Source organism: Penicillium chermesinum (genome assembly GCF_028974085.1).
Source record: "Penicillium chermesinum strain IBT 19713 chromosome Unknown utg000005l:1.0-4115287.0:1.0-4118363.0, whole genome shotgun sequence".
Taxonomy (NCBI): Eukaryota; Fungi; Ascomycota; class Eurotiomycetes; order Eurotiales; family Aspergillaceae; genus Penicillium; species Penicillium chermesinum.
Window position 1 is genome coordinate 692,195 of NW_026695315.1, and position 17,709 is coordinate 709,903.

General features: G+C 50.3%; 7 protein-coding genes across 7 annotated transcripts; 2 read left to right on the plus strand and 5 right to left on the minus strand.

Moving 5' to 3' along the window:
- Window positions 1-52: 52 nt before the first annotated feature.
- Window positions 53-684, minus strand: N7468_006401 (DUF3245 domain-containing protein; the record flags this gene model as incomplete). Its single annotated transcript, XM_058475697.1, has 2 exons — window positions 53-434; window positions 503-684. The coding sequence occupies 2 exons, from the start codon at window positions 682-684 to the stop codon at window positions 53-55; spliced, it is 564 nt and encodes a 187-aa protein (XP_058328587.1).
- A 346-nt stretch (window positions 685-1,030) lies between these two features.
- Window positions 1,031-5,583, minus strand: N7468_006402 (uncharacterized protein; the record flags this gene model as incomplete). The annotated part of the gene is made up of 8 exons (XM_058475698.1): window positions 1,031-1,258; window positions 1,344-2,051; window positions 2,149-2,843; window positions 2,930-4,040; window positions 4,092-4,427; window positions 4,488-4,757; window positions 4,830-5,224; window positions 5,415-5,583. The coding sequence occupies 8 exons, from the start codon at window positions 5,581-5,583 to the stop codon at window positions 1,031-1,033; spliced, it is 3,912 nt and encodes a 1,303-aa protein (XP_058328588.1).
- Window positions 5,584-6,045: 462 nt separating this feature from the next.
- N7468_006403 (oxidoreductase-like domain-containing protein) lies at window positions 6,046-6,708 on the minus strand (the record flags this gene model as incomplete). Its single annotated transcript, XM_058475699.1, has 1 exon — window positions 6,046-6,708. One exon carries the CDS (start codon window positions 6,706-6,708, stop codon window positions 6,046-6,048), a length of 663 nt encoding a protein of 220 aa, XP_058328589.1.
- Window positions 6,709-7,025: 317 nt separating this feature from the next.
- N7468_006404 (uncharacterized protein) lies at window positions 7,026-8,973 on the plus strand (the record flags this gene model as incomplete). The annotated part of the gene is made up of 3 exons (XM_058475700.1): window positions 7,026-7,227; window positions 7,279-7,975; window positions 8,028-8,973. The coding sequence occupies 3 exons, from the start codon at window positions 7,026-7,028 to the stop codon at window positions 8,971-8,973; spliced, it is 1,845 nt and encodes a 614-aa protein (XP_058328590.1).
- A 1,040-nt stretch (window positions 8,974-10,013) lies between these two features.
- Window positions 10,014-11,136, minus strand: N7468_006405 (60S ribosomal protein eL13; the record flags this gene model as incomplete). The annotated part of the gene is made up of 6 exons (XM_058475701.1): window positions 10,014-10,229; window positions 10,301-10,447; window positions 10,522-10,680; window positions 10,831-10,877; window positions 10,974-11,007; window positions 11,134-11,136. 6 exons carry the CDS (start codon window positions 11,134-11,136, stop codon window positions 10,014-10,016), a joined length of 606 nt encoding a protein of 201 aa, XP_058328591.1.
- An 820-nt stretch (window positions 11,137-11,956) lies between these two features.
- Window positions 11,957-13,617, minus strand: N7468_006406 (uncharacterized protein; the record flags this gene model as incomplete). The annotated part of the gene is made up of 3 exons (XM_058475702.1): window positions 11,957-13,258; window positions 13,326-13,513; window positions 13,608-13,617. The coding sequence occupies 3 exons, from the start codon at window positions 13,615-13,617 to the stop codon at window positions 11,957-11,959; spliced, it is 1,500 nt and encodes a 499-aa protein (XP_058328592.1).
- Window positions 13,618-14,542: 925 nt separating this feature from the next.
- Window positions 14,543-17,544, plus strand: N7468_006407 (uncharacterized protein; the record flags this gene model as incomplete). Its single annotated transcript, XM_058475703.1, has 2 exons — window positions 14,543-17,336; window positions 17,384-17,544. 2 exons carry the CDS (start codon window positions 14,543-14,545, stop codon window positions 17,542-17,544), a joined length of 2,955 nt encoding a protein of 984 aa, XP_058328593.1.
- Between the last annotated feature and the right edge of the window lie 165 nt (window positions 17,545-17,709).

The window sequence follows — 17,709 nt, forward strand, 5'->3', positions numbered from 1 at the left end:
AGCCCGCTGTGCTAGAATCTCATCCAGGTAGCTCGTCGCCTTCTTTTTCCCCTTAGAAGGTGCCTGTCGCACAGGCACATCTTTTCGTACTAGGGGTGCCCTCCTGCTCTTCTGATGGGTCCTTCGATTGAGAATCCTTGGAAGCTATCGATGCGCTGACTCTTCGCCTCTTTTTGCCCACCAGAGCCGTCCGGCCTTCTTCATCATCGTCGCTTTCGGCGTCTTGATTGGTGGGAGCCGCAGACGGGGCCGTTTTCCCTGCTTGAAAGCCCGGCGCTGCGCCCTTATTTGCTGGGTTCGTCGCGGATGCTTTCATGATTTTATCGTAATTCCTGCCAAGTAACTGCTTGCGCAGTTTATCATTCGAACTCAGTTCTGTGCGGTTCCAGCTTCCATCGGCGGCTTTTTCGGGGAGCGGAGCACCAACGCCGAGTCTATTAACAAAAAGAAGGAACAGTTAGGAGCATTCAGAAACCTTGTACAGTCAATTGAAATGACTCACGTCTCGGGAACTGCGGTGAAAATCTCGTCTTCCTCGCGCCGGAGCTCTTCTTCGGACTTGGTGTTGGCGAGCTCGTCTTCGGTTGGTGCAGGAAGCCATGAGGCGACGAGACGCTGGCTGCGGGCAAGCGCAACATTGGCGCGGTTGAGAATCACATCGGATTCGCTTTTCGAAGCGGCCATTTCTGGCGTGAGGAGACTTTTTGTTGCAACTCTCAAAATCCAAAACGAAGCTTTTGGCGATAAGGGCAGTATGAGGGCGGTGAGAGGCCGATAGACAATCAAGTATACAGAATGCTCATCGCATACGTCCAGAACATATAAGAAAATGCAAGATAACATAGAATGACAAGGTTCCTTGTGGGAGTAGTATGAACACGGATACAAAGAGAATCATGTATCAGCAGAGGGTATTGTACAGATATTATAAACATAGACCTATATTACATGGAAAGTGATTTCTTGGGCTCCACGAAGCCGTACACAAACAAGCCCTTTATGGCAATTCAGCGGACGCTATGGGATCGAGTCAAGCTTCAATCGCGGTGACCGGGTCTGCTTCTCTGTTGGGAGCTGGATGAGACTTCACTGGAGGTCGGAAAGAAGTTATTCGATGGGTGTCAGCATCGATGACGCGGCAGACGGCATTCCGGAAGCTCTCCAAGAGCTGAGAGCGCTGGTGAATGAACTGTTTGCGCTGATCTTCTGTTTCGAACGCCAACTCAGGGCTGAAGGTGCTTAATGCAGCGTCAAGAGCCTAGAGTAAGATCTCCAAGTTAGTCAATCCATTTTACATAAAGTCCTGCCCCGGTAATGATGCGAAGGCGGAGGCAGATTCTCACCATGTCGATAGTTTCCCGAAAGCTGGTGATCGCATGAGCAGCCTCCTCCTCTGAGACTGACGTTCCCGCAAGTCGAAGGCGGATTGGAAGCCACGAATCAATCCTCAACCTGTTCTGGCTCCAATCGAGCCTACTTCCAAAAAGACATGCCATCAACGGTGTCACGAAAGAGATGTTCTTCGGTTGGAGCAAGCCATCAGGCGATTGGAACAAGGACGTGAAAATGGCAAATTGTCGGCGGTGAATTACTTGCTTCAAGTGATTTTTCACACTAGCGAGCCTAACAGGGAAGCGAAGGTCGGTTTGGTTTTTGGTCCGGAATCTTTGGCTGGTTGAGTGTGGTCTGGCAATCCGCGGGAGGCAATGTAGCAGCAGAGCTTTGATGAGGGCTTCATTATTGGAGTTGGTATTCAATTCTGGTCCACCGAAGATTTTGTTCTTTGCCGAAGCAGCTGGTGAGGCAGCAGACTTTGGGATGATATCCATCTTGGCCAAATGGTCAAGAATTTGATGCGCCAGCGAGAAATCCGTCCTCAGGTTCGGGACATTCAATCCATTCTCTGTGGCGCAACGCAAGGCCGCTGGAATGCCTTTTTCATGTACCAATTTTCTAAGCATGTCGAACGTCTTGATCATGCTAATATGGTCACTTTCGGGAGTGCCTAGAAAGCCTGTGCGATCGTCGAATGCTCCCCACTCCTCAGCTGTCTTGTGGAAAGGTGAACTTGCGTCCATTATCGCTAGGATTATCATTGGATCCAGACAGCGAAAGACAGCCCCCAAAAGAATCAGCTTCCCGAGGTACGGGTGACGTGGGATTTGAGAGAGAAGCCCCCCCCAGAGGTGTGAGTTCCGAGTCCTTGTCCAACGCCTTGAGGAGCCTCAGTGACTCAATGGAGGCATTCACATCAACAGGGTCCGGGGGGTCAATATTCTGTGCAAGAAGCTCTGGAATCGGAATGTCGGGGGCAATGACCTTTGCCTTCAGGCATATTGCTCGCAGATCGCTCCGTATAAATTCCGGGGAGATGGAGGCTGGGAGTGTGTCAAAGCGTCGTTTGGTTCCAAGAAAAAAGTACTCTCCAGGGCGAACTCTGCCAGCTCGGCCAGCTCGTTGGGTTGCATTGGACTTTCCGATCCAACTACAAGTCATTTCAGAAACCCCGCCAACAGGGTCATGGATGATTCGGTGAAGTTTTGCGGTGTCTATCACATAATTGACGTCCGGAATAGTTACCGAAGCCTCAGTTACATCGGTTGATAGGAATATCCTCCTGCATTCTTTTGGATAGGGGAGACGCATCTTGGCCATTTCCAATGGATATTCGGCATGCGCAATGATGACCCTGAACAGGTCCTCATTCGATAAGTCAAATCCTAGGGGTTCGGCAACTCTCCGGATATAAGTATCGAGGGCTCGGATGCTCGAAATGCCTGGGAGAAACACCAAAATGGCACCAGACTCTGTGGTAGACAAGATATGGAGAATTGTTGCAGCAACTAGTCCCAAAGGCATCAATGGATCCAGCTCAAGCCCCTTCTTCATGGTAGAGATCGACGGTAGGGGAGATTTCTTGTTTCCCAACGAGCGGCATGCTCGAGATCAGGCTCTTCTATCATATGGCCCATATCAAATCTTTTGTAATGATCGTTGAGATACCACTGAGTCGATTCCTGGTCTGACTCCATGAGCTCGCCCAATTTTTCCGGCGTAAAAGTGGTGGTCAAGCTATCGAGGATATCGTCAAGGAAGTGGAATTTGACGTTGTATGCGTTCCCAGGAAGAGATAAAGAAGGAGCAGCGATGAGTCTCCCCTCTGAGTCTTTGACGCTGAAATAGGATGTGAAAAGGTCAAGGTCTATCGTAGCGCTCATGATCACAATTTTGGGAACGGGAACCCCTTTCGATTGGCATTCAACAACAACCCGCTTCAGAAGTATCATCAGGAGATCGATGCCCACATCACGTACATGAGCTTCATCGAGGATGATGTGAGAGTATGCGAGGAAATCCATGCTTCGGGATCCGAGCATGGCCAACGCAATGCCTGTAGTGCAATACGTGATCGAACCAGCAGGGTACGGATCCCGGTGATGAAACCTCACGATACACCCAACGGTCTGCCCAACAGATTCATTCCTTTCTTTCGCAACACGTTCGGCCAGGAGCTGGGCTGCTACCCGCCGTGGCTGTATACACAAGACACGGCATTGCCCACCTTTCCCCCTGGCAGCTGCATCATCCAGGAGAATTTGAGGGACCTGGGTCGATTTTCCAGAGCCAGTTTTGGAAGCGAAAACGCTGAATAGGCTGCCATTGACTAGCTCCAAGACCTCTTTTTTGAACTTGCTGACAGGGAGCTTGTCTTTTTCCAACTCAGCTTGAGGGTTCCGTTTCTTGCGATCACGCTCGCGTTCTTGCAAAGCGAGTTTGAGTTGGGAGGATCTGGTTCGTTCATACTCTGGGCTGCAAATACTTCTTTTATAACCCTGGGGTAATTCTTCGCTCGCCGCAACATTCGGGAGATTTTCAATTGCTTTAAGCAGATCATCCCGCGCCGATTGTATCTCCTGAAGCAGATTGTCTGTTATGGAGAGCTGAGATTCCGATGCACGATCCTGAAGTATGGCCCACAGGCCCGATTTCTCCTTTAGACGTGGAATCAGACCAAGGATTGCCTTTTCAAGATTTTGACGCTGCTTTGTGGTCAGTATACGCCCCCCCAGCTGGAGAAACTCATCACACACCATATTACGACCATTAAAACTGGCAGAGGAAATGATACTTCTTGACCGCCGACTCGGACGGATGTATCTCTTTTGAAGCAACACGAGTGAGGCCGTACAGGACGACTTGGTCTCTTGGAGGTCGATTCGGAAGCATTTCTGATCCCACATCTGACCAAGAGCTTGAAGGTCATCATTGGAAACTGATTTTCTTTCAGATGATTCGATTAAATCTTGTAAAGCTTGCCTTGCGCGTCTATCTGCGGCAGTCTGCAACAGTAGAGCAAAATAGTCCTTCTGATGTACCAGCTCCAGATGCGAAACATAACGCAATATAGCCATCAGCTTTGCTTCACGCTAAACACCAGGATGGTCAGGCTTATCGTTCAATGAATGGGTATAGAAGGGGATACGTACTGGTGTGGATCCAGATGTTTGAATATGCCTCTCCAGTTTATCATTGACTGGCACTCGAAAAACAGCGTGGGAGATATAGACACCTGGACTGGGTTCTGAAATCTCAAAGGTGGCCTCAATAGATCCATCATCAAGTAACGCTCTAGCCTTGCGGAGTCTCTCCCGCCTGCTGGACAAACGAAGAGCGATGGCTCTCTGGGTAAGATTCCACTGTCCTTTCTTTTCCAATTCAGAAAGCATAGCCATGCTGGAATTTTGTGCTGCGACGGCCTGTTTTTGGGGGTGACTGTCAGGATATTTCCAGATCATTCAACGGCATATAAACCCGCATCTCAAACGTACCTGGCTTGGCCCATTTCCATATGTTTGCAATTCCCCTTCAATACCGGGCCCTTGGATGACCAGACGGCAAAGAGGGATGTTGGTCGTAGCATCTTCTTTCAGGATTTTCTGGCGGGAAAAGTGGCGACGGAGTGTCAAATTTTTGGTTTGGCACCAGCGTTGTAAAGCCTCTGGGAAATGCTCTGCACTCCGAGCATTTAGAGTTCGCAGGCTCAATACCGCAATCGCCTCGGGAAACTCCGCAAGTGTATTTTCGATGAGTTCGGCGTGCATACTCTGCAAATTGTCACTTGATTTGGCAGTCGAATCATCAAGTCGTGACATATGGGCGGAGCGCATACCGTGCCCATCAGGATTATAAGGCGACAAAGAATCGGTCAAAATGGCCCCGTATTCTGGTCTTGTCGTTGTAGTATCATATTGAGCGCTGGTTGAGGATATTCCGTGTTTGCGAGCTGAGGATGTCAAGCTGCGGCGATTCCGAATGAGAGTCGCGCATCTGGTCTTTTGGCACCGCGCTCGAGAGCCTGACAGAGATGCCCAGTGAAGAGCTCTATAACTTGGCTCATATCGAGTGAACATGACCGCTGGGGAAGACAAATGTGTACTGAGGGATGCGGTTGTTGCCATTGAACAGACTTGGATCGGTCATCGCAGGGGAGGGATGGAAGGCGTGGATTTGCGGAGGATCCAATGGGAAGGCTTTGACACCAATTCGAGGAGAAGCGCCAGGAAAGAGCATCAGCGCCGACATAGAAGACCAGCGCCGGGTCTGATTTATGTCGAGGGCGCGGTAATAAAGGCTGTGCAGCGCAGGCAAAAAAAAAATCCCGTATCAGCCCAGATAAGAGGGTCTCCGATGGCTTATCCAGCGAAGCTTGATCTGCCTACCCGAGCCTTGAAGTGGACAGTGAATGCCAAGTTTGTCATCAACTCGAAATTATCTTGAGAATAACAATAGCAATAATATTTTTTTCATGGGTAGCTCGTCGGACTAGTCCTGTTTAAGCACCATCCTATTCCCCGGACAGGCAACGAATTTCGCGAGACTCGGACAAACGTTTCATATTCAACCCTAAAAACGATTGATCTATACATGATTCTCTCATCAATATACATAGCACTTTCTATAACGCAGGTTCCACCATGTTTTCTTCACTCTATGATATATAGCACGGGTATCAACGAAGAATGAGAGAAAAGAGCCGGTGAAGATCTAGGAAGCTTCCGCCTGTTGACGTTTGGTGCGAAGCTTCTTTTCCGTCTTCATGAATTCCCTGATACCAACCGGGATATTTCCAAATAGATCTTCGTCCTCGTTGAGCGGAGACCAGTTTGCATCGCTTCCGCCGCCATCGTCATCCATACTTTGACTAGCGGAGCCTACTTCGGCGCGAGGAGCCGCGCGCATGTCTGCCGTGCCCTTCAAGGGACCGCCCTTGGCCTTTGCCAGGGCAACTCGACCGGCCCAATCCTCCATCTCATCTCGGAAGTCGTCCCAAACGCAGTGTACACAGCCACTCATGCAGCAATTGTCGGGTTCCTCGGGACGCGGTGGGATTGCGACACCATTGATTGTTTTCCATTGAGCCTCCGGTGGCATTTCCCCAGGATTATACCGGGATTGACGACCTGGGCCAGCGAGTCGTGTCCCGAATACAATAGCCATCTTTTCTTGGGGCGTTTTCGCCTCTTGCATAGATGCTGATGGTTTACCTTCTCGCATGGAGGCCGCTCGTGCAGTCGATACTTGGCCTTTGTAGTGAGGCTGAGAATCCATTATCATAGAGTAATATCCAGATAACGGGTATGCTTGAGATGAATCATTACTCTCGCCTGGAGAGAGACGGGAGGTATCGGGTTGGCTCTGAGCATCCATGCGCTGTGGAGTCGTGCTGAAGGCATACCGCCGAAAGATTGGTGCAGAAGGTGAAAACTGACGGGAGGGAGAAGTATAAAAGGCCCTCACTCTCCTGAGTGAGTGCCCTGCCTGCCGCGAGGCTTTCCATTATGTGCGGAAGAGGACAAGGAAATCCTACACGAGACCGAGATTTGGACATACTGGGGCATTATGTCATAGATGCAAACACGGCAAACTCCAAACTCCATGCGGGCGCGGGTTGATTGTTTATGCACGCGATGCGATGCGCCGAGCTCTGAGAACATGCGAAATGTAAATTTTTCCCAGACTCAACAATGAATTCGCCACCAAAACGCCCCCGACGGAGCGAGGGAGCCGTTACCTTGCAGTCTGCAAAGCCTCCTGGATCACGTTCCGCTCGCCAACCCTCTTTCCAGTCACCAACACGGTCAAGTCTTGCCAAAGCTTACCCAGATGTCCTCGAACGCGCACTCAGCAGATCGCCGGGTCATCGCCCAACGGAGCGAGGAGCTTCAAGTAGGACCAGCCTTGCTGGAATACGGGGAAGACCTGTCAGACTCTCATTAGGCGCAAGCTCAAGTCCATTGAAAAACCCGTCGCAATTATCCGAGGAACGTCCACATCTGTCTCCCAGTCGAAAGCCCAGTGGTATCCAATCGTTTACGAAACCGCCGCGGAGATTATCGAACAAAATTAAACCCGGCGACTTCTTCTTCGGATCGCCAGCAAGGAGACAAACGCTACCGGCAGAAGAGCCTCTCTCGAACACCCCCGAAGGTCAGTTGGCTCAGGAACTAGGGAGTGCAACTAGAAATGCGAGTGTTGGAATGAGTCTCGGTGCCGGACTAGATGGGTCGATGGATGTCGATTTTGAGGACGAAGACCCATTGGAACCAGATCTTCCTCCAACGCCAACCCAACTTGGATTGGAAAAGGCGCCAGGCCGACCCAGAGGAATTTTAAGCAGTAGTCCCAGCGCGAGACACGAAAAGCGTATGAAACGGAGGGCTACAGAAGCCTTGCAGGGAAGCCCATTGAAAGCCTTAAAATTTGGGTCGACAGATGTACCAGAAGATGCAGACGATGTACTTTCGGAATCAGAAGAGCTATCTGCAGCCATCCTGGAGAAGCAGCAATCACGAAAGAGCCTCCGAGCTGAATTGCAGCAACTCAGGAACGAAGTTGCCGAATTGACGAAATGGACGGGGAGGGTTGAGTCGAATGAGGACTTGGCAACGGATTCGAAGGAGCTTGACGACTTCCTGTGAGTTTCAGCCTGATATCATCTCGTAGATTTTCATCTGACAAAAATGCAGAGAACTACTGTCAGAAGAAACTTCACATCTAAATCGACCTGCCCCCAAGCAAAATCGGGCATCAATGTCATCGATTATCTGCCGACTACTGCCATTCTCAACCAATATTCCTCTACCTTATCGTGAAGCATCGCCTCTGCCCACCAACCCATACGCCCTTGAAGAAACTTCTCGTTCAGCCCCTTACCTGACGGTATTCGCTCCTCTCGCCCTTCATACAACCATCAATCGCGCGACTACATCGAAAGCAGCCATTATCGAAACCCATACATTGACCTTTACCGCACCCCGCCCTTTCCCGCCAACCCTTTATAATGTCTCGGTTGTGTATGAAACAAATCCCGAGACACAATGTGTGACATCAGTGTCAGTCCCAACAGGTAGCAGCAGCAAGAAACGGAGAGTCCCTACGGGACTTCGCCAATGGATAGATTCCCGGCTAGAGAATCCGCTTTTGAAACTGGATGTTGCTACTCTCTGCTGGGGTATAAATCGATACTGGGAGGCTTGTGTCGCTCGCGCACATCTGTGGGTCCAAATTGATGAGAATTTCGGCAGTCAACCGGGGAAAAAACCATCGATCGGTTCTCAAGCCGGAGTGATTTCTCTTGCAGATGTCCGGCGACTAATTCCACATCTTGAACGCAGTACGATGATCATAAAACCGAACCCGCCCAGTACCGCTCCAAGCATTCTGCTATCTAACATATTGACTATGGACGACTGGACTGGAGAGCCACGATTGGACCCTGACCTTGGGGTTTCATCTTCAGGTGCGAATGGAGGATCGGGCAGTAAAGTCAACCAAGAAGCAAAGAAGCTATTTCATACCATGTTGCACGCAAACGATCTCACCTCGACCTCGAAAATTGCAGGGGAGGTCAATCTTGTTGCCATTTCCCGCACCACGAAAGCTACATTGGACGCATTACAAACACGGGCTTGATTTTCGTTGTCCTATTGAATTCTGCTTTGACTATAGCGACGGCGCTGGGGATCGAAGATGCATTGCATTGGGATTTGACGTGAATCAATATGAAAGTTTTCTTTTCCTATCAAGTGAATATAGGATTCAGACTAATATGATAATTGGTCAATCATCATCCTAGTTCACGTTGTTCAGAGAGCCTTACAGGTACCACCAGTGATTGCTTTGATTGACTATCAATTAGTGTCTAGAGTTACATTCCACTGATGTTGTTACATTTCATTGCTATCACGAGTTCTTCAATTTTTTGCAAGGAAACGAGTTCAAGCTGATCTTGAATTTGGACTCGGGTGGAGCTATATATACCTCCCCGCAGTCCACACTACGTACAGTAATGTCCAGTTTGCAATTCACGGCCACTGGCAGCCGCAGCCCTTGATCTCGAGTCGGTAGCTTAGAAATTGAAGCTCAGATAAGCCATTAACCTCGTTAGATAAAGTGTGGTTTGAAATTTTGTTCTCTAAACGTATTCGAGTCAGTCTAAGCCCCTGAGTCCAAGTTGTGTACTACCCTCGAGCCAATCTACCAGTCAACGGATACCGCTAGTACATTATAGCAATAGAGACCACGGAGTCTGAATATATTTGTTGGAGGGCGCAAAAATTCTTCCCATGGCGTAGCTCTTGCCTACTCTTAACTGAAACCAATTTACAATACCATACTTTTCATACCCACAAGAAGATCAACCCATCCTTATCAGAGGATTGTCTCATGTAGATTTTCCACAGGTCCCAAGTCCCCAACACCAAAACATAAGCAACAAAAGAAACATAAAAGACCAGATTTGAAAAGTATTGGGCGGTTTTGCATTTCGAGAGGATCTTCCGAGTTCTTTCATTTTTAGGGACAAAAAGGGCAAAGGGTTAGGTAGGAGGGGAAGAGGGAATCAGTTTGAAAGGAGAAAAGGAAGAGGCGCCACGCCATGCCACAGTACACTCATCCCCGATCCGAAAACCGACCCGATCATCATCATCAGCACGAGCAGAAAATTATCACACTTATTTCTTAGCGTTGGCCTCCTCCTCAGCCTTGGCCTTGGCGCGCTTCTCACGCTTGCCGCGGTGACGGGCCTCAGCGCGGGCGTCACGCAGGCGGCGGTAAGCAGCCTCCTCACCCTTGGGGAGATCGCTGCGCTTGATCTCGGAAATGGCGTGCTCCTCAGCGGGGTTGGTGATAGGGAAAGCAGCCTCGACACGGGTGGCGACACCCTCACGCTTGCCGTCAGCAGTAGCGGCCTTAACAGCCTTGACCTCCTCGGCGGAAGAGTCGAGCTTCTTGAACTGACCGCTCTTGCGGGGAAGAGGATCAGGCGGGCCTTGTAGTCCTGCAGACGGGCAACGTTGGCGACCAGGGACTCCTTCGAGTAGTTGGTGCGGCGGTGGTCGACAGCGATACCGACGGTGTTCGCAAGCTTCTTGGGGATACCGGCCTCCTGTAGACGTAGAGATATGAGTCTGTGTTCAAAAAGGCTATCATGTCGATGAAAGATGGAGGGTTGAAATTTACCTTGAGCTCAGCCAGGGTGAAACCACGGCCGGCACGGACACGGCGGTTGTACTTGACGGTAGGGCATCGCACAACGGGACGCAGCTTGTCCACCGGACGGGGAGCGACGGCAGCAGCCTTGGCGATACGGTTCTCACGACGACGGTGCTTACGGCCGGGCTGTGGATCGCGGAAAAATTCCATGTTAGTTCCAATAGTTCATTCCATGCAGAAGACGCCGTCCAATTCAGATCCGGTGCGTTGAGTTGATTCAATTGGCCGGGTGGTAACCCCAGATGAGGGGGAAGGAAAGGGTTTTCGAGTTCGTACCTGGTCGAAGTGCACGCGCACACGCTTCTGCCAGTCCTTGCGGAAGTCTGCAAAAGACAGTTAGTTGAATCGACTCCCCAAAATCGCAATACTCATGGCAGTAAAAGAAGCGCCACGCTGGAGGGCTGTGGAAGGTCACTCACGGTTCTTCTGGATTTGGTTGTTGTGCTTGATCGCCTATAAATCGCAAGACAGATGTTCGTCAGCCGTCGACTCCCCCAAAAAGTAACCCAGGACCGACGAGATAAACTCGTTTCCATTTCTTCCTTCACTTCTGTATCGTATATTCGAGGGGAAACGCACCATGGTGACGGATGGGGATCGAGCGTGGTCGTCGGAGGGATGCTGGTCAAATCTCGCCTTCAAGAAAGTCTCGGGTGTCCAATTTTCGTGTGGCCCGCTTTGCGGTTCACCGCCTAGTTTAGCGAGGCCCTAACTAGGCCTATTCGGTGCGTCCCACTGACTAATCAGAGCAACGGCAGAAGGCTGAGTCAGCGAGCCGCATTTCGCCTGGGCACCGGGGCATGTTTCTGGGTCAACTGGACTTTCCGGGCCCAAACATCACCTTTCGTACTTGCACCGACAGAGGGCGACACCCGGCTGCTAGGAGTTATGAGTTACTCGCTGTCTCCATGACTGGCAGGATTAGAGTGTTGCTAATGCCGATTTACGAAAGGATGTTCTAGTGCTGATCGTTTCATGTAATTGATTGCTTCAATGTGTATTGTACAGCTTTGCGGGCATGCAATCTGATGCTAATATCCCGTTTCCTGATCGGCATTCCCAAACTCATTTCAAAGTGTCCCGAACACAATCCTACCGAGAGCCAGCCAATCCAGTTTTTTTTGTAAGACGCAGAATCCAAACGCCACCAAGATAGCCGGCAACAGGACTACCTGGGATTTCCCAATGTATAATGGATATCCAAAAGGAAGCCAAATATAAAGCAGTACACCAAAATCAACGTAAAGCAAGAAAAAAAAAATCGCAATGTTTGTGGGCATGACGTTCATTAATCGTAAAATCCCCGAGGGAAGCAAGTCATCACAAGTGCAAAGAGGTCAACGCTAGTTCATGAATCATTTCTAGGACTGCGAAAACAGTCAAGTGGAGAAGATGTCTGGTTTTAGGTTTCAATACCCAACCCGACCCCACCACTGTTTCTAGCTCTCTTGGGTGTAGAGCTGGTCTCGTTGGAACCAGCCTTGCGCTTGTTAGACGAACTGCGATCCACACCAGGTTTCTTGACCTGCCCAAACAACTTTGTTTGAAGAAGAGTGCTGGTCTTGGGTGCAGTGTACCGAGCCTCGGGATGTTGCGGGTGCAGAGTTTCTTCCTCAGATTCTTGGGCAGAAAGAGAAACAGTGCTATCACTATCGTATCGGTGATCCTGTGAGCCCTGGTGAGGAGTCGAATACTCCTCTCGCTGAGAAGAGCGGTTGGGGGTCATTGGAAGCGTGGGGGCCCTATACGTAGGCTCTTGGATACGGTTGGTGAACTCTCCAGCGAAGAGGAGGGTAGCAAGACCGTCCGTAGGTTCGCCACGACATATATTGTGTAATTCATTTTGCATGCCTGGAGATAGGCAACCAAAGTTGTATAATTGAGAGAAATGAGAGCGGTTGTCTTCGATGCGTTTTCTCAACATGAGATTCTTCTCTTTCAACTCAGAAGACCGGGCGGTTTCATCATCAATGGCACGCTTGGCACGTCGAAGACGACGGTCTAGCACGGCATTCATATTTTCAAGCTCCTTAGCGCGCTGAACTGCATTGAAGTAATCCTCGGATGATACCGACTGTGATTGTCTGGGAGTGAGGGGCTCCACGGGACGAGACCGACGGTATTCAGCGCTTTGCAAGATTTCCACCTCCCGCTTCGCCAAGTGGTGCTCGACCTCGGCACGCTTTACAGCCTCATTGCTGGCAAATGAAACGAGACTGTTTTGCAACTTGAAGTGCAAGGCAGACATGCGGGCTTCCTGGGCAGCAGCCAACAGGTCTTTGGCGATAGAGCGCAGTTGCGTTTCATTTGCATTGTTAATATCTTCAATGCTTGGAAGATTGTCCGATGCCCCATAGGCATCGTACAGCGACTTATCGAGGTTCGCTGGAGTGACGAGAGATGGGCTGATAGAGCGAGAGTGCGATCGGCGCAGAGGCGCTCCGGGGATCTGAGTAGAGGGTGGGGGAGTCATATCAGACGAAGAAAGAGGTTGTGAGGACTCGAGCTTCCTGTCCGATTGCGAGGATCGTGCCTTGATGCCGGCACTGAGATCTGGAGAGGGCGATAAAGTAGCCCGGCGAACAGGAGTTGCCGGGGCGATAATCTCAGCTGGGGCAGCGAGGGGGACTTTCAGAATGACGAGTATTTTGAGACATGGTCGGAGTAGATCGATCAAGAGTGGCAAGGGGTCAACCGCGGGGAACTGTGGTCCTCACACTGGAATGGGGTCAATTCGGATGATCAATAGTGATAAGCGATCAGATACATACCGGAGATGGAATTTGAGACAGAGCGCGGAATAAAGGGACTTCAAAGACAGAGGTGGGAGCGACGACTAGAACGACCGGGACAGTAGGGGTGAGACGAACAGAGAGATGAGGTTTAAGATGGGCAGGTGGAGGATGATATCGTGGAGGAGGGGGCTGGGAGGCTGGGAACGGCCCAGTGCGAAATGCGGCTGGGGATCTGATTCTGGACTTGGCTTAGTGCCCAGCCTGCACCAACCATGTGAGGGAGTACATGGGGAACATCCAATCAAGGAACTCTCTGACCGACCCACATTTCTTGATGCGGCTAGATGGATGATCACGGGACGCTCAGGGCAAGTAAACAGCCGTGAACAATCGCTCAGCTGCAGGTTGGGCTGGCAACGGATAAGCTTGTCCATGGTTCTTCTCATGTGTCCTGCTAATGTAATTCCTTGCTAGAAGCGCTGACCCAGCCATTTGGTTTGTACGTGGTGATTGCCTTCTCTCTGCACAGAGTACGGAGTGCCCCCCCCATAGGTTTTGTCAATTTATCCACTTGTCAACCCCCTCTTTCAACGTAGGCTAAGCGACGCTAGTACTCAAATCCAGCCCCAGCTCTTTGAATACCCAAGAGACTATGACGACAGATGTATTTATTTTAAGCGCCCAGTGGAGATATCTTGTTTCCCTAATATTGTAAGGATTGAGCATGACGTCTTTGGAAAAGCCTTCTCAATTCAGCCCAGCACAACAACGATCTTTGCCACGAGGGTTCTCTCCCCCTCCGCATACATTCCACAGTATGACCCTCATGGCCGTTCCCCTCTGGAGCTCAGTAGGCTATCTATCGAGAGGAAAAATGGAGCCCCATTGGTATCATGTGCTATTAAGGTTTATTTTATGCTTTGCTCATCCATGACGAACAAAGTAGAAAACGATAAAGAAATCCCCATTGATATGGATTCTTGCCTGAGGCGGTTATCGCTCTTGCCGCGCCGCGTGTCCAATTCGAGTGATTTTCATGATCGTAATTTCCCAAGTAAACAACGTCAAGTTCCGTTGCCTGGGATGAACTCGTCTGTGCATTAGTGGGCCTCGATCCATCCCAAAATCCCCCCTAAGCCGGCCCCCCCACCATTTGTGTTCGTCAGTTTTTCTTTGGGGTTCCATTCCCGCTCTCATTGCTTATTTTCCGGTCCCCGGGAATCTAGCTCCTCGTTCTATAAGGCTCGTGAGCCATGGAAGGTCAATCCAGAGTTGGCTCGCGCCTTTCGAGTGGAATTCCGCGCCCAGTCTCCCGACTGCCCTTGCCGACATCTTCAACCTCCAAGTCAATTCGTCCGTCTCCTTCTCGCGAAAGGTTACGAGCTGACCCTGGCTTGGATGACCGGCGCCTACGTAGGCCTTCCTACGAATCACTCCTCCAGAAGCCCAGATCCCATTACTCGCCTGCAAAACCGCGACCCGGAAAGCTGCCAAAGCAAGAAGAAGTCGCCAACGAGCCGGATGACGTACATAGCCCCGAAGGAAGCCCGCCAGCAAAAAGAGACGATGTCGCCGCGTACGAGACCCGGGGACGCACCCGACCCTCGTTATCAGAACGGACAATTGAGACGCTGTCTAGTATCCCGCCCTCACCGGTTTCTGTGAAGAGGCAGAATAGTTTTTTCAATGGCGCGAGTCCCATTCGTTCTCCCTCGCGCACCCCATCCAACGTGTCCAGCTATTCCCGGTCCCCGTCGCGCTCTTCGAGCAACCAAGCCAGCAATGATTTGCTGGTACAGCCGGTCTCTAAGCTGCGTCTTCCATCTCGGTCCCGTATGTCTGTGGCATCATCTTCTGGTCTTCCCGGAGGTACTGTCGATGCGGATGACAGCGCTACGAAGATGCCACCGCCTCCTAAGAGACAGAGTATTGCTGTGCCAAGCAAATCTTCGGATACGAGTGCAACTCCGAAGAAACCCACGACTGTTGCAAAATCAAACGTGCGACCCTCTCCGAGAAGCTCATCGAAGTCTTCATTGTCCAGCATGGGCCCTCCGGAGCGACCTTTACAAGTTCGGAAGACGAGGAAAACCCCGGCCGATTCCCCATCTTCCACTAGGTCTCCCTCTACTACCTCTCGATATGTCTCTGCTGCTTCCTCTTTGCAGGATGATCTCACCCCAGAGCAGCAGGCAGAGAACGAGTCAAGAAAAGCCTCCAAATCGTCGAGCACCTTGCGAGATACGATTGCGAGGGCAAAAGCCGCAAAGAAAGCGGCCGCAATGAATAAGAAGGAAGATGGGCCAGACGTACCAACAGTTGCCAACTCGTGGGATGTTATAGATACTGAGGATCCCTTCAATCAACTGCCCAAGGGATCGAATGCCAATGTGCTTCGTAAGCGAGTAGATGGCGCACGCACCTCCGGCACTTTGAATATCGCGGCTTTGTCTTTGACTGAAATTCCCGAAGAGGTCATCTCTATGTACGTGTTTGATCCCGAGAAAGCCGATAATTGGTTCGAGAATGTGGATCTCGTCAAGTTCATTGCGGCCGATAACGACTTGGCCGAAATTGCCGACGCAGTTTTCCCAGACATGGATTTAGAGGATGTCGATCCTGATAGCGACGAAAGAGGCCCGCAGTTCGGAGGCCTTGAATCGCTGGATCTGCACGGTAATGTGCTCCGCTCACTGCCTTTGGGACTCCGACGACTGCATCAATTGCGCTTCCTAAACCTCTCTAATAATGACTTGAGGATGGAAGATTTAAGCGTTGTGATGGAGATCCCGTCTCTCTCGGATTTAAAACTTGCAAACAACAAACTGCAAGGGTCTTTTTCTAAAGCTGTGGGCAATCTTCGGAACCTGGAGTCTCTGGACCTACGAGGAAATGCAATCACGCTCCTGCCAACCGAATTGGGCGAGCTGACTCGCCTGAAAACTTTGGAAGTGGGTGAGAACCAATTGACCTCTCTCCCATTTGAAGCCTTAAGCAAGCTTCCTTTGATTACCCTCAGTGCTCCCAAAAACAAGCTCGATGGCACACTGATTCCTTCATCTGTCAACTCTTTGGATACCTTGCAGACATTGAATATTGCTCACAATCTTGTGGAGATCTTTGCAGACAACGAAAAGTTGTCCCTGCCTAATCTCCATAGCCTTTTCATCGGAATAAACCGTATAAGAAAGCTACCGTCTCTTTCTTCATGGCAGTCATTATTGACTCTTTCGGCTGAAGACAACAACTTGACTGAACTTCCCGTTGGATTTGTGGATTTGAAGAAGCTCAAGAGCGCTGATTTTACAGGCAATAACATTACCAGGCTGGATGAGAGGATTGGATTTATGGATACACTCTCCTTGCTACGAGTGGCTAATAACCCCCTTGTTGAGCGCAAGTTATTGAATATGGAAACAGAAGACATTAAACGGGACATGCAGAATCGATGTGAGCCCGAGCCTCAGGAGACAGACGATGAAGGGTCTGTGGCAACCCAGTTCACAGATGCACCTGAGATTCCGACAGTGCAAAGTGGATGGAAGATCAAGTCTGGTGGTGTTCTTGACAGGTCGCATTCGGATCTGAAGGATCTAGATGTGGAGAAACTGAGCTCGATCAATGTGCAGGACGTTCGTTGCCTGTATTTGCAGCACAACGAGCTAAGCCTGCTGCCTGTACCAGCCCTTGAAATTTTAGCCCAGGGCCTTGTCGAACTTGATCTTTCTAATAACCCGCTGGGCGATTCCCATCTCTTGTCTTCAGCCTTGGAGTTGCCAAAGCTACAGACCTTGAATCTGAGTGCTGCCGGCCTCACAACACTTGAGAATCTTCTGACGCATGTCAAAGCTCCTTCCCTCACGTTGCTGGACGTGTCCAAGAACCGTTTGACCGGCGATCTGCCTAACACGCGGCAAACATTCCCGAATCTCAAAAGCTTCATCGTGGCCGATAACAAAATTATTCGACTTGAATTCGAGGCCGTACAAGGACTACAGGCATTGGATGTGAGCAACAATGACATCGAATCCCTTCCCCCCAAAATTGGTCTGTTGGGTCCTGAACGCCCCCCAAAAATTGGGGCACTGGTGTAGCACTGAGGCGTTTCGAAGTTTCAGGGAATCGCTTCCGAGTGCCTCGATGGCAGATTGTTGCCAAAGGCACTGCGGCCATTCTTGAATACCTCCGAGAGCACATCCCAGTTGATCAACTACCTGAATGGGAGCATGAAGCTGAACTCGTTGATGCATATTGACGATATTTCAACCGCACGCTTCAACATTCCCGCACGGCGGAAAGAGTTTTTTACTGTTTTGTACATAGTGATACCTTCATTTCCTTGTATACATATATTAATGATCGGAATTATTATCCTGGATATTGAAAACTTGCACAGACCCCGAATACTTTACATTACATA